Consider the following 22,369-nt stretch of genomic DNA (forward strand, 5'->3'; position numbering starts at 1 on the left):
GCATGAAACCTGAACAGACAACAAGTTACAGGTTTTATTCTGTTTGCACATAGCCATTTTTGCTTTACTTTTGAGTGGGAAAGAGTTTAGGGTGGACACCTGTATTGCCTGCAATGCTGAAAACTCTTTGTTTTATTCAGTGTTTTTGAAATGACTAAAGAACTACCATTTCACTAAGAGGATTTTTTTTCTTTTCCTGTGGTTATAATCACTTGTCACTTTTCTGACAAAGATAATTTATCAAAATTAAATACTTTAAAAACTCACAATAGTATCATCAATTAATTTTCTTTAACTAATTTATAAGATTACTTAGTTAAGAATTTGCAAATGTCTAAAGTTATTACGCTACGCTTTACATGATATACTTACTTTTCGTATGCCCCTCCCAGATCCTTGTGCAGGACAACAACCCAGGCATCCAGTACGAGTACACACTCCCGAAGACCCCAGACGCAGGCTTGATCCAGCCTACGCAGGACAACTACACCTGGAGCCTGTCTGTGTCCTCGTGCTCAGAAGCCTGTGCTGGAGGTATGAAATAAATCTTCTAAATTGGTCAATTTATTTCCAACATTAGAGATGTCTAGTATATTTATTTCTATATTTAGAATATTTCTTACAGAAATTCCTTCAAGCAAACAGCGCAGACCCTGATGAGACGCCGAATCATGTGGCGTCTCATATGGGTCTACGCTGTTTGCTAAGGCCTTTTTTCTATACCCTAGTCATAAATGGGTTAATTAACCTTTCCCACTTAAGATATGCATTTTGAGTTTTTTTTAGTCCTATTGAAAATCAAATTAAATTTAAGACCTTTCTTTCTATATTCAAGTTCAAAAGGCTTCATTACCAACCCTAAAAAAGTTATGAGCAGCAATGAGCATAAAACCTGAACAGACAGAGTTACTTGCAGGCTGTTCTGGTTTTATGCTGATTGCATAGATCCATCTTCACTTGGCTTCTGAGCTGGAAAGGGTAAATCATAATTGTTCATAATGATGGGACATGAAAATGTATCCCTTTTGTGCTATTATGAATTTTCTCTTTTTTTCACTGAAACTTTGTTGAACTATGTTAAAACAGATATTATTGCACTATCTATAATGCCCTCTAGCAGGGTGCAAAAACCTGGCAAAAGGAGGGTGTTTTTCATATCCGTAATCTTGTCCACGCGCAGTTACTTCCCTTCTCCAGCCTTCGACGACTTTCCAAGCATAAATGGGGAACTGAATAAGCACCAGTTTCCTCATTCATGCAGGGATTATGAATATTCAATCCACTTTTCAAGTTATAACATCTGCACTCTCTTGACAACAGCTTTATTTTATTGGCAACGTCAATGAAGTTAAGGTTATTTACTCAACACTTTCAAAAGACTATGCTGTAAATGTAAGTGTTTATGTACCTTCAACGTTCCTGCTGTAAATTCCAAAATAATTCCTCATTTCTTACTTTGCGCGGCTGTATTTCAACTTTGCATTAATCCACTGTTTAAACACATTTTAAATCGAAAACTGCCTATCCGAAGATAAAGTCTCGTCATGTCGGATGATGACCGAGTGAGGCATATGTAAAACACAACCTTGAACTGTATTGAAATAATCGAATTATTTTGTCGATGTCGAATGAACAAAACATATTGTTAACATTGTTATTTAACATTATTTTGGTATGTGTGATTTGTTTATGCAATAATAGCGAAAATACACATTTTCTCGGACATGATCATCTGCGGGGGCTCTCGAAATCCGTTCCTGCCCTCGTGCTGCGCACTCGGGCAGGAATGGATTTTTCGAGCGCCCGCAGATAATCATGCCCTCGAAAACATGTATTATTCCTATAATGCTTGATTGGAATTCAGCTTCTTTGTGTTTGTTTTTTTTCGTATTTTTTTTTTCATATACTAGTTATAGGTCTTAAGCATAAAAAAACATATCAAACATTTTGGAAAAATTATGTGTAACATACACATATATAAATTAATTAAAGCATGTTTTTTATTGTCCCCTACCAGTTTCACCGGAGGGGACTTATGGTTTTCGCTCTGTGCGTCCGTCTGTCCGTCAGTCTGTCACACTTTTCTGGATCCTGCGATAACTTTTAAAGTTCTTAATATTTTTTCATGAAACTTGAAACATAGATAGATGGCAATATGGACATTATGCACGTCATTTCATTTTGTTCCTGCGTCAAAAATTCTGGTTGCTATGGCAACAAATAGACTAGAAATACTGCCGAAAATGGTGGTTTTCTGGATCCCTCGATAACTTTTTAAGTTCTTAATATTTTTTCATGAAACTTGAAACATGGATAGATGGCAATATGAACATTATGCACGTCATTTCATTTTGTTTCTACGTCAAAAATTCTGGTTGCTATGGCAACAAATATATTTAAAAATTCTGAAAATGGTGCAATTTCTGGCAATGGTGGAGCCAGTAGGGTACTTATATTGCTTTGCAATAGTCTTGTTTATTATGAATTTTCCAATAATATTTTTCACTGTGAGAGAATTGATCCATAGCAGTTTTTCCGCCATATTTTGTTGCAGGTTTGAAGACGGTGTCTGCCATTTGCCACAAGAACTTTGAGGTTGAGGTGGCTCCCAGCTTCTGTGGGAACCAACCCAAGCCGGAGACCGGGGAGTTTCCATGCAATGAGGAACCATGTGGCCCAAGGTTTGTACAATGTGAAGGTGATCTCATGTATGCGAGGCTGGCTCTGAAAACGAGGTTTAAAGCATTTGCGTACATTTTTCCCAGATTAGCCTGTGCAGGCTTCCAACACAAATTCCATATAGGCAGAATGTGTAGGCTACACAAGCTAGTCTGGGACAACTCTTTACACACGAGCATAAAGCCGTATTTTTTCAGAGAGACATTGATTTTTATTGTGGCACAGTTCTGCTTGAGGTGAGGAAAAAGTTTTTATGTTAAGAGAAATTCTCTCCGATGAGATAAAGCCAATTTCATATGATGATGTTAAAATCTAAAAAAAGGACAACTTAAGTGATACAGAAGTATGCGGACAGAGAGCTTAGAAATTATCCAATAATGAAGAGGTTGCTTATGATATTTTTATGCTCCCCTAAAAAAAATTTGGGGGAGCATATTGTCACCGCTTCGTCTGTCCATGCATGTGTCCGTTCGTCCATGCACAATTTTTGTCCGGGCTATTTCTCAGCAATTAATGACTGGAATTCAATTAAACTTTATGTGAAGCTTCACTTCCAAGAGGAGATGTGCATATTATCAGCCGGTTCTGGTCGGATGATTTTTCACAGAGTTATGGCCCTTTGAAATTTTCCATTTACTGTTCATATAGTGCAACTCTTGTCCGGGCTATTTAGCGCACCTAGATGATTAATCGTTCACGATTCTTAAGTGATAGATTATTCTTAATGTCAGAATCCTTAATGCCATCAGAATCTTTAATGCCAAATATATATCAGTCAGCATGTTGCTATGTTTTTTTTAAATAATTTATCAGTTGCTCCAAAGAATAAATAATATATTTGATATATAAATTTATCATTCATGTGCAAAATAAGAAGTTTCATGACAAAATGAGTCTTATATTTTATGCGGCACATGTAGCTCCAGACAATTTAATCCTTCCTGGATCATTGTCCTACGCTGGTTGCGTACGACATAAGACCCATTTTCAAGTCACCTTGCTTATATTGACTTTTTATCTTTTTATGTCCCCCACCACTATAGTTAGGGACATATTGTTTTTGCCCTGTCTGTTGGTTGGTTGGTTTGTGTGTTTGTTTGCTCCGACTTTAACATTTTGCCATAACTTTTGCAATATTGAAGATAGCAACTTCATATTTGGCATGCATGTGTATCTCATGGAGCTGCTCATTTTGAGTGGTGAAAGGTCAAGGTCATCCTTCAAGGTCAAAGGTCAAATATATAGCTTCAAAGCAGCGCAGAAGGGGACATATCTTGTTATACATGCATATACTGGTGTATCAAAGAAATAAAAATTACAGAGCATAATTAACATATGTCTGCAAACAATCAAATATCAAAGTATTTATTTCATAAATTACCACCGTTAGGCTTCTTTCTTAGAACATTAAGAGAATATTTAGTAGAGACAAAAATGAAACTCTAGGTATTGTCAATACCAATTTATTATTATTTTCTTGAAGATGGGTAACAGAAGATTGGAAAACCTGCAGTAAAATCTGTGATGGGGGAAAACAGAGGCGCAAAATAAAATGTCGACAAAAAGTCTCGAAGTCCAAGGACAAGAAATTGCGAAAGAAGTATTGCAAAGACATTCCTCGACCTACCACCAGTCAAAAATGCAACGAGCAAGAATGTCCTCCGACATGGAGGACAGGGAAGTGGTCAAAAGTAGGTCGTGATATTAATGAGCTCAGCATAGACTTATCAAGGATGACTCTTTCCTCTTGTATGGATTTTTCATTGAAAATCCAGTCAAGGCGGAAAGTAGCGTTGCTTGTTAGCCCTGCAGAGGCTAATCTGGGCCAACACTTCAGGCGTATGCGTTAAGCCCTGTTTTCCCAGAACATGTCTTATATTGTCTTATAAATGTCCATGTGTTTTTTTGCACCTTCCCAAAGGAGGGCTTTTAAAATGAGTCCTCTAGTTAGGTTTTCTCATGTTTTTATCAGTTTATAGAAATGTACACAAAGTTATTTGACTGTGAGTCAAGTAAATAATATTTTTGCATTTGGTGTTTAAAGCAAACTGTAGGCATTAATTTTGTTGAAATGGTTTGAGTTTAATATAAAAAAAAATGGGTGCTTATATTTGTAAAGGAATCATCAGGTACATATTTATTAGATACTCATATATGACATCTTTAGAGTTGTCTGCAGACAAACAACTTCCAATACTATAATACACAGTTTGCATTGCATAAGTACATTAAGTATGTTGTCAGATCTAGTACTTTATCTGCACTTTCTACTTCTTGCAGTGTTCAGGGTCGTGTGGTGTTGGCACACAGTTCAGGAAGGTCCACTGTCGCAGCAAGGGCCGTAAGGAGCTGCCAGCAAGCATGTGTGGGACGCATGCCCCTAACGACACCCAGTCATGTGACAATGGGGCGTGTCCAGATCAGGTCAAGAAGTTGCCAAGGTTAATTGAGACCCGATGCCTGAATGGAGACTGTGGATACAGGTACACCAAATATACTGTACCCCTATTTTTCTTTGATTTGTTATAAAGAAAGTTAGTGTATACCGCACTACCTTTTATATGTAGATAATTCTAAAGAAAAGGACTTATGGCTTGCATTTTGAGCTTCTCTTTTACTACTTTGTGGAACTCGCATAAACATTCGGGGTTGAATGAATGGATGCTTGTAAAGAAAGGACTTAAACCACTGGTTTTATCAAACACAAACTTTTTCTGTTGAGTGACCTCAATTTGTTGATGATCTTTAAGGAATTTTAGTTGCAACATATTTTTGGTAGAAAAATGGCCTTTTTGTCTGTTTTTATGTCCTCGAAGGAGGGCATATAGTGATCGCACTGTCCGTCTGTCTGTCTTTCCGTCACACTTTTGCGTTTAGGTTTCGAAAAATGCTCATTACTTCTATGTCGCTCCAGATGTAACCTTCATATTTGGTATGCATGTGTATATGGACAAGGCCTTTCCATACACGAACAAAGTTTGATCACCTTGAACTTAGGGCCCGTGTTTTGGTTTAGAAATCTGCGTTTAGGTATGAAAAAATCGTTTTTTGGTGGCATATGTCTTCTAATGGAGACAGCTCTTGTTCACTATAGATTATGATAGTCCAAATCTTGTGTTGCACCCTTTAACAACTGGATGAATCACGTTTAAACTTGAACTGTTTATTAACCTTGATGTGTCTATAATCATACAAAAAGGAATTTTGACTGTAATCTGATTTGGCTAAATGATAGCCTTTTTGTCCTCTATTAAATATGGACCAAACTCGTTGAAAAAGAGGTTTAAAACATGTGGGTAAAGTGTCATCCCAGATAAAACAGGCTAATTTGGAACGACACTTAACGAACATGCATTAAACCCCCTTTTCACATAGCATGGCTCGTATATAGTGGATTTATCTGTGTGCGAATATGTGTTGTGAGTTCATCAGTGTCTGTGACATTTGTCTTGGTTTTATTTATTATCATCAAAGGCAGAGTAACCAAGAAAACACTTGATTTGGTATACAATTTGTCAGATCCTATGTAATAATTATATTGTATAAATACTATTTTACCAGTTTTCTTTTGTATAATATTAATAAATGATGGTGACACGATATCCAGATTTCTAACACAGACCATGACATTGACCTCTTCTTCAGATGGATTGTCAGTGAGTGGACGGCATGTTCTCGCGAGTGTGGAGGAGGCACTCAGAAACGTCGCGTCTGGTGCGAGGACGACATTCACAATACGGTGAAAAACAAGCACTGCAGTGATATGGAGAAACCCAGCAGGAAACAAGCCTGCAATGAGCAGGAGTGTCGCAATGTTTGGCACACTGGGACATGGACGGAGGTACGTAAACATTAAAATTATCTCCAATTTGCGTTGATGATATCATTTGTTATTGCAGTGAATATTCTTTAAAGACTGGTGTAGTTTTTCCTGTCAAAATGTTGATTTTCTAAAATATTACCATGCTATTATTCTTCATCTTTGTTCCTGTATATTGGAAGCTCATAAGTAGCTTAAGGTTGGAAATGAAGGCTTAAAAAATTGAATCTTTAAAGAAAGTTCTTAAATTTAATTTGTTTTTGTAAGGGACTACAAACATGTCTAAGTGGGAAACTGATTGGTAAAGGGTTAATGTAAACATGATTGCCAAGCTCCATGTTGATAATTCTAATATATATTTCACAGTGCTCCATGTTGATAATTCCAATCTATTTCACGGTGTTGTTAATAATTCTAATATAATTCACTGTGCCCGTGTTGATAATTCCAATCTTTTTCACAGTGCTCCATGTTGATAATTCCAATCTATTTCACAGTGCTCCATGTTTATAAATCCAATCTATTTCAAAGTGCTCTTTGTTGATAATTCTAATATGTTTCACAGTGCTATACATCGATAATTCCAATATATTTCACAGGTCTATATGTTGATTAGTCTAATCTATTTCACAGTTCTATATGTTAATAATAACAATCTATTTCACAGTGCTCCATGTTGGTATTTTCAATCTATTTCACAGTGATCCATGTTGATAATTCCAATCTATTTCACAGTGCTCCATATTGATAATTCCAATCTATTTCATAGTGCTCTTTGTTGATAATTCCAATCTTATTTCACAGTGCTCCATGTTGATAATTCTAATCTATTTCATGGTGCTATATGTTGATAATTCCAATCTATTTCACAATGCCCCATATTGATAATTCCAATCTATTTCACAGTGCTCCATATTGATAATTCCAATCTATTTCACAGTGCTCTTTGTTGATAATTCCAATCTATTTCACAATGCTCCATGTTGATAATTCTAATCTATTTCACAGTGCTATATTTTGATAATTCCAATCTATTCCACAATGCTCCATGTTGATAATTCCAATCTATTTCACAATGCTCCATATTGATAAATCCAATCTATTTCACAGTACTCCATGTTGATAATTGCAATCTATTTCACAATGTTCCATGTTGATAATTACAATCTATTTCACAGGGCTCCATATTGATAATTCAATCTATTTCACAATGCTCCAAATTGATAATATCAATCTATTTTAAAGTGCTCCATGTTGATAATTCCAATCTATTTCACAATGCTCCATATTGATAATTCCAATCTATTTCACAATGCTCCATATTGATAATTATACCCCGCCAAAGGCGGAGGGATATTGTTTTGGCGTGTTGCGTCCTTCCGTCCGTCCGTCTGGCACTTTTGTGTCCGGACCCATATCTTGGAAGTGCTTTGGCAGATTTCATTGAAACTTGGTATGAGTATATTTATTGATAAGAGGATGATGCATGCCAAATGGCATTGTACACTGTCTGTTAATAACGGAGTTATGGCCCTTTGTATCTTGAAAAAATTTTTTTTTTTTTTTGTCCGGAGCCATATCTTGGAAGTGATTTGGCTGATTTTATTGAAACTTGGTATGAGTATATATATGGATAAGAGGATGATGCACGCCAAATGGCATTGTACACCATCTGTTAATAACGGAGTTATGGCCCTTTGTATCTTGAAAAAATGCTTTTTTGAGTGTCAAATATAACACTATTGTGTCCAGAAGCATATGGGCGGGGGATATCAATTCAACGAATTTGCTTGTTCTTATCTATTTCACAGTGCTATATGTTAATGATTCCAATCTATTTCACAGTGCTATTTGTTGATAATTCTAATCTATTCACAGTGCTCCACAACATGTGGTATAGGAGTTCAACAGAGACAGGTCATTTGTCAAACCAACAACACGTCTTCAGCCGAGGTACTCGATGCCGAAAAATGCAACGAAACTCGGCCTGAAGAAAAGCGCTCATGCAGCCTGGAACCATGTGAACCCATGCAGCAATACGATTGGTTGTTGTCGCCCTGGGGACCAGTAAGTGTTTTTTCAAATACCTCACCATATGATGTTCTTTACTGTGTACAGTAGTGTATTTACTTTTACCAGAAAACACTTCTTAAAAAAGTACAAGACAATTCACTTTTCATACAACACACTTTTTTGTGAAGTAATTATTGGACATCTAACATTGTTCACTTTAAGAGAAAGGTTTGTTCGTTGATAAATTACATAAAAAAGCATATTAAAAGTTTTGATTAAATAGAAGTGTTTTCTTGGTCATGTTTAAGTGTCCTCATATGTGTGTGCTGTATACAGTACCTGCATGCTTACCTTATATGGACAATAAACCTTGAAATCTTCTCCACAGAAAACACAAGCAGACTTTTCAAACTATTTGAGCTTAGCTCTGTGAAAACTTGGCTTATTGCATATGTTATAAGTGTTGTCACAGTTAAGCCTGTGCAGTAAGCACAGGCTATTGAGGAACAACATTTTTAGCCTTAAAAGTCAATGAAAAAGTCAATAGACCAGAAAGTGTCTTATCTGATAAGCCTGTGCGGGTTGCACAAGTTAATCTGGGACGACACTTTACGGGCATGTTTTAAGCCCAGTTTTCACAGAATGAGGTTTAATTTGTAGACAAGAGAATCACAATGGCCCTTTATCACTTTCTCTGTTTAGGTTTTTTAAAACAAAACCTTTTATATGCCATTTGATTCAGTGGATATTTTGGCTTAGAATATTTTGTATTTAAATAAGTGCTATTGGTGTTCTAATTAATATCAAATAGCAAATATTTATTTTTTATCTTTGCAATGTTCTTTTAAATATTTTACATGTTTAATTCCTTTCAAAAGCATAAGGTACAACAGGTACTTTAAACCAGATGTACCAAATATGTTTATCTGCTGTACCAATATATGCACAGTATCTTTAGGACATGCATTTAGACCATTGCAGGGTTTATTTCTAGCTAGTTGCCCATCTTTATCGTGCACATCATATCTGAACAACTTCACTAGTGGACTTATTTATTACATAATTAATTTGTTATTTTCATGCTTTATATCCCACCCACATAATTTTTCTAAAGAAATATACAAGATCTGTATGCATTTGTGTGTCTGTTATTGTTTCCATATCTGTAATGTGGTTTCATCTTCAAGGGTTGTACAAGTATAGGAAATGTGATAATTTGTTCAATATACTGTGAATCCATTTATTTTCGACAGCACAAAATTTCGTCATTTTTATAAAAATGACAATTTCGTCAGCACTTAAATTCGCCGATTTCTGATTTTAAATTTTTTTAAAATGCGTCAGTCAATATCCGATTTGTGTGTAATACATATTCGCGATCAATCGCAGTTGCGAAAAATCGTACGAATGCGGGAACACACTTGAGAATCACTGCAGGAGGTGGGGCCTGTTTGTCACATGCCAATTAACTAGTCTTTTGTTATCAAGGGACAGTAATGGACCCTCTTAATGTATGCCATTCACACGTTCATTGTTATAATTAGCGGACAAGTGGGATCGAATAACTGTTTACGAGTGTTTGTAACAACGAAGCCAATTGCCCATTAGTCTTTTTCTATTATTATAATTGCCATACTGATAACAATCGTAATTCTAGTTGGTATGATTTTTATTAAAATGCTGTCAATACCGTTTTAAAACTGTTTGTGTTATACGAAAGAGGTTCCAGTTTGTTAAGTGTTTTTTTTCAAATAAAATGCTTTTTTATTCTGATATCAACATTAAAATTATAAACTCTATGTGTGTGTTTGTTCTTAAAAAGTAAACTACCGGTATATAAATCAATAATGTCAATAAACTAAAAATAAATAAATTGATACATTTAAAATAGTAATAAGTGTGGTTAAACGCAAACAATCAAACAACAAACAGCAATTAAAATATTCTTTATTAATTTGTGATAAATACGCACGTTGGTCACACATCGTCATCTTTTCATTTGGTTTATTGTCTTTCATCGGCATTCGCTGCGTGATGGCTAATATGCAACACCCCTGAAAAACACAATGCACCTAATGGGTAATAAAGTTATAAACAATTAGCGCTAATTCATTACCATTCTACATAAACGAAGTCAACGCATCTGATACAGCTGTACTGCACATGCGTTTTAAAGAAGTGTAACGTGTCAGTTAAGTACCTTGTGTAATCTACATCCCTTTGTGCCAAAACCGGATTAATCTTGATTACGAAACAGCAGTGAATGTGTGCATGGATTATGTTGGAATTTAATGCCTCATGTCTACGGTAAAGTTTTAAAATATTGTTCAACTCAGTGTTTGTTTTTGTTCAAACATAGAGCATGATTGTTCGTTAGGATCTTAAATTCGCCGATCGGTCGACTGACGAAATTTATGAAAATTAATGCCTGACGATTAATAATGGTTTCACAGTATGAGTCATGTTCTGAAAAAACTGGGCTTAATGTATGTGCGTAAAGTGTCATCCCAGATTAGCTTGTGCAGTCCGCACATACTAATCAGGGACAACACTTTCCGCTTAAACTAGATTTTCGGTAAGGAGGGACTTCCTTGATACTAAAAAATACTATTAAAGGGGAAAGTGTCGTCCCTGATTAGCCTGTGTGGACTGCACATGCTTATGTGGAACGACACTTTACGCACATGCATTAAGCCCAGTTTTCCCAGAAAGGGACTCGTATTAAGTCCGAAGAAGTGAGTGAATGATTGTAATAGCTCACATGTGCCCAACATGCAGTGGTCATCTACAAAGTGTGTTCAAATAATGCAGTAGGGTTCAAACTGGCCATGACCAGATTAATGTAGAGTTACCCTTTCCCACTCAGAGGCAACGTGAAAATGTGCAAACAGCATCAAACCAGAACAGCCTGTGAGTAACTCGCAGTCTGTTCAGGTTTCATAATGTTTGCTGCTCATCAGTATCTAAGATTTGGAAATGAAGCCTTTAAAACTTGAATCTAGTAAGAAATGTTTAGGGCTATAATTAAATATAACTTTCTAAGGAACTACAAATGCGTCAAAATATGTATCTAAGTGGTAAAGGGTTAAGTCTGAAGAAGTAAGTGAATGATTGTAATAGCTCACATGTGCCCAGCATATGTAACAATATATAGTGGTCCTTTAAAAGTGTGTTCAAATTATGCAACAGGGTCAAAATTTGCCATGACCTCTGGGTAACATAATTTGTGTAGAGTTAACACTTTACCACTTAGATACGTATTTTAACGCATTTGTAGTCCCTTAGAAAGTGCAATTTAATGTAAGACCATTTTTACTAGATTCAAGTTTTAAAGGCTTCATTTTATACCTATTGATACTGATGAGCAGCAAATAGCATAAAATCTGAACAGACTGCGAGTTACTCTGTTGTTTGCACATAGCCATTTTCACTTTAGTTCTAAGTGGGAAAGGGTTCAATAGCAAAATAAATGTTAAAATCTCTGCAACCACATGTCATCAAGCTTTGATATTTGGTATGTAGCAGCTTAAAATAGGTCTCAATTATTGTAGCAAAATAACTTCATAGATTCCACAATGCAAAGAGGTTGAGTGTTTTGAAAATATAACATCATATCATGGTCCTCTACAACGTGTATTCAAAGCATACCTCTGGGGTCAAAACTGGCCATGGAATAGGGGTCACATTTTTACTATACATAAGTAACCAAAATTACATGAACATTTTCCTTGCTGAAATCAACATCTCAAGTGTGTAACATTGGGTATGTAAAATCTTTATAGTGGCTCTCTACTTAGTTTGTTCAAGTCATGCCCATAGAGTTTAAACTTTCCATTCCATGGAGTTCACATGGTTAAAAGTTGTTATATAAAGCAACATTAGATTGTTTACTCTTTATTAAAAAGATCACGTAGAGGCTTTCTTTTATTGTTTTGCAATAGCTTTGAACAGTTTTATCAATATACATGTAGTATAAAAAGAATTTATCAAGGATATGTTTTTCATAAAAAGCACATCAAACTTGTTCAGTGTGTACTGAGCTCCGATAAGTGTGCAGTGCTTCAATGCATAATCTTCTCTAGTGTTGGCTTAAGGCTTATGTATTCATACTTGATGCTCAGTGCTCTCAATCATGTGGTTACGGATGGACGACACGCCACCTTAGATGTGCAAGCATCGACAACCGCAACCGACGATCGGTTGTTAACCACCATTTCTGTCGTAACATTCTCAAACCTGACGCCATCATGGTGGAAAACTGTTACATCATGGAATGTGACAGGCATAGTGATGATACTCGTTTCAATGGTAACCAACAGCATTCAAGCTGGGAAGCGTCCGACTGGGCGGAGGTAAGGGGAAGTAACTTTGCCACGGCATTGTCAACTGGTGCATCTTGTGTGGTTGCTATGGTTTCCAAATATTTCAGCTTGGTTGCTTTGCATCTGCGTTCTTTATATTTGGTCTTGAAAGTTTGTAGACATATTTTAGTGTTTTGGTTGTCTATGTTTTGTTCTTTAGTTTAATGTTTCATGCATACAACTTATATGTTTGTTGCTTTGTATTGGTTTGTATAAAACTGTATTTTGTGGTAAATAGGCCACTAAAATGTGTGAATGGTGTAAATAATCGTGTTCTGTACCCATAGAATTTCTAACAATGTATCAAATATACTCACAGGGTGTTTATATAGTATTATGCAATCTCACATAAAGTCGTAATTACCATAATAACATTTGCCATTTTTGCAAGACTAACATTATTTTGCTTAGCTGAATGCAGCATAAAGTAGACTGTGTATTTCTTATTACATGTACTGTCTATCTATGCTTTCAGACAATCCGAACAATTCATTTCAGTTTTAAACAAGCCTACTAGAGCTATAAGAAACTTTAATTTAACATTGTTAAATGATTAATCAGATTATATGATTGATTGCAAACCAAAGAGCTCGAGTTTCATGAAGAAAAGGGTAGTTTTTATGTCAAAAAATATATATTTCACAGATCAATTTATGAAGATATCAAAATCAATACAGTTGCAAAATGATTAAGGCGCTGACATTATTTCATTTCTACAAATACAGGTTTTCCTTGTCAATATTTCAAAAGTATTTAAATCATTTATAATAAAGAATAATAGGAAACTATTTTAGACAATTATTTTTTTGCATGATTTATATTAAGTTCTTTATTTTATAGCTTTTTATTTCTCCATTAACAAACACTTAACATTAACCTGTTTTTTGAATGCAAAGTGCATGAGCAGCAATTTTATCGAGTATCTCTAAAATTAGGTTTGCAAGTGCAAGTGATAATTCTCATGTCCTAAAGTTTGTTTTGATGTTTTTGTTTTGCTTTGAGAACTTAAATAAAGAACATGAATAAAAAAGGTTTTAATGTTTAAATGTAGGATATATAATTATATGGTAGTCAATATAATTTTTTCCAAAATTATTTCTGTGTATGCAATGTGGAGCTCAACTGTGAGCCTGAGTATCTCTTCAAAAATGTGCAGCAAAATAATACACCAGTGTTATGCTTGACCTTAATTGACAAATTACAAAAACACAGTTGGCTCTTCGGGTCTGTTTGTCTTAACACTTAACCATTTAGATACATATTTTGACACATTTGAAGTCCCATAGAAAGTTGAATTTAATTAAAGACCTTTCTTACTAAATTCAAGTTTAAAAGGCTTCATTTTTAACCCTTCGGTACTGATGAGCAGCAAATAGCATAAAACCTGAACAGACTGCGAGACTCACAGGCTGTTCTGGCTTTGTGCTGGTTGCAAAAGCCATGTTCACTTTGCTTCTTATCGGGTAAAGGGTTAAGGTGTGTGCCCAAGGATTATGACTCAGATCTACCTATGAAATAGATTCAGACATAAGGATTATAACCAATTCTGACCAATAAATATATGCAGATAGTGTTTGTATTCAATACTTACATGTATTAAAAGGTTAAATCTTGAACTGCTGTTCCACAATAGTTTTGTTTTTAATGATCATCAGTTCACAGAATAAGTAAACAGACATATTAACTCTTTCAGTGCTGGAACGGAATTTTGAAGGCCTTTGCAAACAGTTTGGATCCAGAGGAGACGTCACAGAACGTGGTGTCTCATCAGGAGCCAAACTGTTTGCTATTTCCCAGCATGCAAAGGGTTAAGCATACTTATTTGTTTGTTGCTGTTGCAGTGTTCAAGGACATGCGGTGAGGGGCTGCAGACTAGAACGGTCTCATGCGTGAACAGTCGGGGTCAAGCGTCAAGTGACTGTGACCTCGCGACCCAGCCAGAGGTCAAGCAAACGTGTAACCATGGCGAATGTCTCCCCGTCCCTGCAGGTGAGCGATTCTATACTTCAAATTGAGTTCTTACAGTCTTTGAAGGATGCTGCCCTAGTGGAGATCACAAAACTGGGGCCTCCTGGTTGAAAAGCAGACACATATATATTCATGAAACGATTTAAGCTGTTGATGGCCAATTCTTGACTATGGGTCGTGTTCTGAAAAAACTGGGCATAATGCATATGCGTAAAGTGTCGCCCCAGATTAGCCTGTGCAGTCCACACAGGCTAATCAGTGACGACACTTTCCGCTTTTATAGATTTTTAGTTTCAAGGAAGTCCCTCCTTACCGAAAATCAAGTTTAGGCGGAAAGTGTCGTGCCTGATTAGCCTGTGCGAACTGCACAGGCTAATCTGGGATGACACTTTACGCACATGCATTTTTCCCAATTTTCACAGAACAAGACACCTATTATCTTCTCAGTTCAGTTTGATGTGTTGTGTGTTTGTGCAGTCTGACTGATCAGCAGGGCTTATTTCAAAGAATTATAGAATAATATGATATACATTATAAGACTTGCTACAGATTTTATAAGCTCTCTAAGAAATATGTAATATTGCGTGACTTTTGTCAGCTTTAACAAATATTTTCCAATAAAAAGATTGGAAAAGGTACAGAGCAATATTTGTGCGCAATATTACAAAATATTACAGTTTCAACTTACTTTTGAGCCTTTGCTCAATATAAGTTTATTTAGAAGTATTAACCCTTTCCCACTCAGAAGCAAAGTGAGAATTGCTATTTGCAAACAGAATAAAACCAGAACAGTCTGCGAGTAACTCAGTCTGTTCAGGTTTTATGCTGTTTGCTGCTCACCAGTATCTAAGAGTTGGAGATGAAGCCTTTAAAACTTGAAAGTAGTAAGAAAGGACTTAAATTAAATTTCACTCATTATGGGACTACAAATGCGTGAAAATAGGTATCTAAGTGGTGAAGGGTGAAACTATAAGCCTTTAATCAAAGAGAGAAAATTGCTGACATGTTCAATTGCCTCAGATTGATAGGCTATACTTCATAATCTCCAAGATGTTATTATACACAAAGTATGAATACACTCTCAGAAACAAAGTGAACACGGCTATGTGCAAACCGCATAAAACCAGAACAGCCTGCGAGTAACTCGCAGTCTGTTCAGATTTTATGCTGTTTGCTTCTCATCAGAATTTAAGGGGTTGGAAATTGAAGCCTTTAAGACATGTATCTAATAAAAATATGTATCTAAGTGCTAAAGGGGTATAAATTCTCCGTCTTGTGCTCATTTCAGGTCACAGGGACTGTGTGGACCAGTACTCGTGGTGCCACCTAGTGGCTCGTGAAGTGTGCAATAACAGACTCTACAGAGACAAGTGCTGTAAATCATGTAGTATCGTATGAGGGGAGGTAACTCTCATACCCTTGGAACAAAGGGAGACAAGTGTTTTAAATGTAGTCTCCTGAGAGGGGAGATCATTCTCATAGATTAAACAAAGGAGACAAGCTTTGTAAATCGTGAAGTCCCCTTTAAGGGGAGATCACTATAATTCTCTTGAAATAAAGGGAGACCTATATTGTAAATGAAGTCTCTTGAAAGGGGACATTACTCTCACGATTGGAACAAAAGAGAGACAACATGTGTTATTTTTCTCTCCTCTGGGAAGAGATTTAGCGGAACAAAGGGAGACAAAACTTGATTGAGCATGGAGCATTGTGGACTCCTGAAGTGCTTCAAGATCAACAGAGTGGTGTAGTGCATTACTATTTTGGTGTGGCATCTCTCTATGACATTGGCTTACACAAAGACAAAAAAGAGTTTAAGTTTAGTAGAAATTGTAAACTTGTAAACTAGACATTGCTTGCATTAAGTGCAGCAATCAGTGAATTTTGCTGTGAAAAAACATTCAAAGGGAAGTCACTTTGAAAAAAGCTGACTAGATGTTCACCCATGCATGAACATTTCACATGAGAGAAAGGACTCTTACTTGATGTTACCAGGGAAGTAACTCCAACTGACTGTGGTATGTTGTTGCCATGGTTTCATGGTCAGGTCCAGAGTCAGTGTTTGTCTCATTATTATGTCAGTTGCATTTAGCTGATTTATGAACCATGGTTGATCAGGCAGTGGTTGTTTGTGCTGCAAATGGATCTGATATCTATGTTACTGCAGTCCTACGATGATTTGTGTAGAAGTCAGGGTTTTGTCTTATTTGAGACATTAGCACAAGTTTAAGTTATTTCGGAATTTTCAAGGTAAAAAATGTACAGCTGATTATAATAAGTCAGAGATGATTATATTCAGTATATTGCTGAACATGAAATGTGCAAGTGACCAAGGAAATGAAATAAACTTATTTAAGATGAATTATAATAGATGTTGGTGCTTTGCAATTAAAATGTATTAGTGATGTAAATTATGTCCTACAGTGTTAAATAAGACTGGTCCAAGGGTTGGGCCAGTAATAAAAGTACAGAACAGTGTCTGTGTGTTTACAATTTTGAAAATGATTAATGTCATGATCTACTCTTATTACTGTGTCTGTATTACTGATTATTGAATAACATCCCTTACTGTAGCATTTGCCATTGGTATAGTGCAATTTCTCCGCATTTAGGTTCTCTTTTTATGTGAGAACAAACATAAGTGTCTGATTTTTCATATTCATACATTTGTGTTAATTATCAAAGAATGGTTTTAAAAAGAAGTTAAAAATGTTCACAAAATTGTTAAAGCCTATAATGATGTGTAAGATATATCAGTGAAATACATCAGCAATAACAGTTCTACTGCGCAAAGCAATGATTGTATTTCTACCAAACATCACTAAAAAAGCAATACAAATTGTGTAAGAATGCATGATAATTGACTTGATTTTGCTATAAACGATTACTTATAAATGTAAAGAATCAGAGTAGATCCAATCTAATGGGGATTTGGTTATAATGATTTTCAAGCAATATTTTTCAAATCTGTTGTTTGCAAGTCACCTTAGGGATCTTCTGCAAATCAAGTCCTCGACCCTTGATAGTTTATATTTTGAGAGGCTGACTGTCTCAACATTTTGCTGTACATGTTATATGTAACCGTAGAAACTTTGGTTTGCAGAGGTTAATGGTAGTCCAGGTATTAAGGACACATCATTACGAAGTTTTTTTGTATTTGTGGACTATTTATTTGAACATTAAGTGTTCACCTTGCATCATAAAGAGAAGCTTGAATATAATGCGAGGCCTTTAAGAACTTGGGGTTGTTTTAACAGACATTGAATCGCAATATGTGAAAGTTGTTAATGAAAGGTTATCAATTCAAGTTGGTATTTTGCAAACATTAAATTATTTCTATTTTAATTGTCATTGAATATTTGTAATATGAAATGGCTATTAAGTATTCATACAGCACAAGATAAGAATGTGTATGAGGAGTGTTTTGTGGTTAAAGTAACATTTGTGTTATTGCTGCTGCCTGACAACTTTATATCATAGCAAAACAAGAGGCAGTGTTATTGCTATTGCAGTCCTAAAACAACTGTCATTATAAAAGACATTAACATTAAACACTATTCAATTATTCTGTAGCAATCATTACTGATAGACAAACCTTGGCAGTCATTATTAAATAAACACATTTGCAGTATGCCAACTTTAATTTTGATAGATTTTAGGTTGAAAATAGTTATATTTTGAAATGTTCAGTGAAGTATTGATAAGTCGAGGGGAATTTTGAACAATTGTGATTTACATGTTTTGTCATTTTTTGACACTTATTATTTCTATTGACAAGTATCTATTATTTCTTTGTTATTTATTCCATTTGTTCTCATAACAATATTAACTACTTAACATTACAGAGAAACAGGTGTTTGGCATCTGTAGGTATAAGGTTTTTTTTATTGTGTTTTTAACTCTATATTATCTACTGTAACTTAATTCAATCTTGACAAGGCATCAGTTCTTCTGATGTTCCTTTGGTAATGGTGAAACAAAACATATTTGTGGAGATTGAATAGATATTAACTGCGTAACCCTATGTTTTATGTTCTAACAATAATAAACCAACTAATTCAGACGAATAATTTTGATAATTAGCAACACTTGACGATTGACATTCTGTTTATGTCACCATTTACATGATGGTCTTTTTGCAACAATAATAGTTCATTTGTGGTGTGCAACTCGTTGCATTTTCATGTTCTGGCATGTTATTAAATGAAGTTATAACAGTTTAACTTAGTGACTAGTCAGTTGAATTATTTTTGCAAATTAAACTAGGTACTTTGACTTAAAAACAGAATTAAGCTTATGCCATTTTAACGTATATCTGCAGGTTAACAGATCTTAAAAGAAGCTATTGGTTTTCATGTTTAGGTCTTAAGTTCCCACCACAGGTATTGGGCGCGTGGCCAAGTCACTTTAACACTATCAATATGTCATAAAACAACATTTTTCATCATATTGACAAATTTTTTTTCTATATATATACATTATATAAGATTTTTAACCAGGTTTTCTGAAGGAAAAAACTGGTTATTAGATTGGCGAATGTCGGCGGGCGGACTGGTGGGCTGGCAGGTTGGTGGGCGGAACAAGCTTGTCCGGGCCATAACTTTGCGTTCATTGTGAGATTTTAAAATCATTTGGCACATTTGTTCACCATCATTAGACAGTGTGTTGCGCGAAAGAATTACGTCGATATCTCCAAGGTCAAGGTCACACTTTGAGTTCAAAGGTCAAAAATGGCCATAAATGAGCTTGTCCGGGCCATAACTATGTCATTCAGTGTGAGATTTTAAAATCATTTGGAACATTTGTTCAACATCATTGGACAGTGTGTCGCACGAAAGAATAACGTCAATATCTCCAATGTCAAGGTTGCCACGACTAAAAATAGATTTATTTTGAAACAAACTTAAAAAAGGGGGTTAATTTTGTTTGTTCATTTCAAAAGTTCAGTTTGAGTTGTCTCCCTTTATCACATTTTTTTTTCATTTGTTCACCATCATTAGACGGTGTGTTGCGCGAAATAATTACGTTGATATCTCCAAGGTCAAGGTCACACTTTGAGTTCAAAGGTCAAAAATGGCCATAAATGAGCTTGTCCGGGCCATAACTATGTCATTCATTGTGAGATTTTAAAATCATTTGGCACATTTGTTCACCATCATGGGACGGTGTGTCGCACGAAAGAATCACTTCAATATCTCCAATGTCAAGGTCACCACGACTAAAAATAAATTTATTTTGAAACAAACTTTCAAAGGGGGTTAATTTGGTTTGTTCATTTCAAAAGTTCAGTTTGAGTTGTCTCCCTTTATCAGATTTTTTTTCACAATGAAAACCTGGTTTTGTGACAATTTTGTCCCTTGTTATATATTTTTTTGTCAAAATGATGACAATTGTTGTTTTATGACATATTGATAGTATTAAAGTGACTTGGCCACGCGCCCAATACCTGTGGTTTCCACTCAAAGTTTTAACAAAGTATTCTTAAATTCTAATTCTTTAGACAGCTTGTTCAAGTCCAAACAAAGAGCAGATGCAATCACGTTTAAAGTCAGCCAGCCAGTAGCTTCCTAATTCTTTTATTGACTGCACATGCATTTTAAGATTTTCTTTTCAAGTTTTAATGGCTGTACCTTTTCTTGTTAAGCGTCACACATTCAAATTCAGACATACTGAAGGCCTTTTTACAATTCTGTCACTAAAGGTATTGTTTTGGGCGGTCTTAATTTATGATCCCTGTTCTAATGACATTGTCATGTAAACCTTCAATACAGGTTGGTTTGCATGCATTCTGCACCTGGGTAAATGAAACCTGGCATGCTCAATTCAAATATCATCTGCCTTTTTGTCACTGATTCTGTTTAAGGGATGATTTAAACTCGAAACTATAATTTAAGAAAATATTTCAGTCAAGATGGGCATAAATAAATTGGTAACCTCAAATATGTTTCAATGTTCAATACATTTCTGCATTCCTATATATAATTACAAAGTTAAAGTGTTATTATTATATTCAAAAGGTACAATTAATGCATTCTAAAGAGAAAACATAATGAACAAAAACTTATAAAACTGTCAAGTATGCCTTTTTAGTTTTAAAATTGTTTATGATATATGATAGAAATATAGAAATACATGTGAGCCGCACTTTGATAAATTGGGCTTTATGCATGAGCACTGCTGTGCACTTTACACAGGCTAATCAGTGAAGACACTTTGCGCTTAATTAAACTAGATTTTCATTTAAAAGTGACTTCTTTTAACAAAAACTCCATAAAATGATAAAGCAAAAAGTATGTTCTCTTGTAGCCTGTGTGGACTGCACAGGCTTATATGAAGACAATTTTCGCACATTCATTAAGCCTGGTTTTCCTAGGTTGAGGCTCAGTTATTTATCATATTGTGTGATTTTGAAAGGCCAGTGCACATAAATAAGTATAGAAATAGTTTATAATTGGGCCGTGCTCTGTGGATAGGGGGTTTAATGAAGGTGCGTAAAGTGTCATCCCACATTAGCCCATGCAGTCTGCACAGGCTTATCAGGGACAACACTTTCCGCCTAAACTAGATATTTGCTAAGGAGAGACTTTCTTCAAACAAAAATACCATAAAAGCAGAAAGTGTTGTCCCTGATAAGCCTGTGCGGACTGCACAGACTAATCAGGGACAACACTTAACGTACATTCATTTAACCTTTTTTTTTACAGAGAACAGCTCATAATGTTATTTTTTGCAGATTTTTTTACTTATTTGAATAATTAAAGTTTGTTAAATGCACTTGTTATTCTAAAATTACAACCAGACTTCAATTATAGCCAGAAGGTAATTAAAACAAAAAACAGCTTTGAAAAATTTGTCTTCATTGTATTCAATTTAATATTTAATTTGTAGTTTAAATCAATTTACAGATTAAATGCCATATTGTTGGAGGCTTCCCTAAATTCTTTTGGTTAGTTGAATATTTGTACAGTACATTTATAGTATAATAGTTGATTGTTTAATACTTTTTTTGTAAGTTTATTATAGTATTGTGATATCTCATTTCTAAATATTTTCCATTATTCCAAATCATGCTATATTTGTATATTATGAAGATTGTGTTCTGATAGCATTTCTGTTATTTTTCTTGTCAGATGTAAATTGTTCATGTTTTGACATGTTTATATTTTTTCACCTCAAGTGTACAGAAATGTGAATTATCATTTGTTATTTATAGCATTTATTTTTTTCCTGATGAATTGAAATAAATCCTGCCAAATAATGACATTACCTTGTTCTTCACTTTGCTGTTTAGTCCATAAAGCATAATTTTATATTGTCATAGTGATATATTTCCTTCAATTTTCAAGTAAAGGGACATAGCAACAGGTGTTTTTTTATGCCCCCTGATCGAAAGATCGGGGGTATATTGTTTTTGGCCTGTCTGTCTGTCATTCATTGTGTGTGTCCAAAAACTTTAACCTTGGTTAAAGTTTGATAACTTTAGGATTATTGAAGATAGCAACTTCATATTTGGCATGCATGTGTATCT

The 22,369-nt window shown here is 35.1% G+C and overlaps 2 protein-coding genes across 5 annotated transcripts in view; one reads left to right on the plus strand and one right to left on the minus strand.

Annotated features, from left to right (window-relative positions):
• Positions 1-22,102, plus strand: part of LOC127846486 (A disintegrin and metalloproteinase with thrombospondin motifs 18-like) — a 146,893-nt gene extending 124,791 nt beyond the window's left edge. The window contains exons 17-25 of one of the 2 annotated variants that reach the window (XM_052377757.1): positions 393-534; positions 2,555-2,681; positions 4,163-4,370; positions 4,960-5,162; positions 6,325-6,520; positions 8,378-8,566; positions 12,634-12,864; positions 14,715-14,862; positions 16,130-22,102. In XM_052377757.1, coding sequence (XP_052233717.1) covers positions 393-534; positions 2,555-2,681; positions 4,163-4,370; positions 4,960-5,162; positions 6,325-6,520; positions 8,378-8,566; positions 12,634-12,864; positions 14,715-14,862; positions 16,130-16,239 — 1,554 coding nt within the window. In that variant the 3' untranslated portion in view covers positions 16,240-22,102. The remainder of the gene's footprint in view (positions 1-392; positions 535-2,554; positions 2,682-4,162; positions 4,371-4,959; positions 5,163-6,324; positions 6,521-8,377; positions 8,567-12,633; positions 12,865-14,714; positions 14,863-16,129) is intronic. The other variant, XM_052377758.1, reaches the window with a different exon arrangement.
• Positions 1-22,369, minus strand: part of LOC127846488 (uncharacterized) — a 496,240-nt gene that overhangs the window by 286,802 nt on the left and 187,069 nt on the right. The gene's annotated exons all lie outside the window — the stretch shown is intronic.

This window comes from Dreissena polymorpha, chromosome 9, assembly GCF_020536995.1.
Source record: "Dreissena polymorpha isolate Duluth1 chromosome 9, UMN_Dpol_1.0, whole genome shotgun sequence".
NCBI classification, from domain to species: Eukaryota; Metazoa; Mollusca; class Bivalvia; order Myida; family Dreissenidae; genus Dreissena; species Dreissena polymorpha.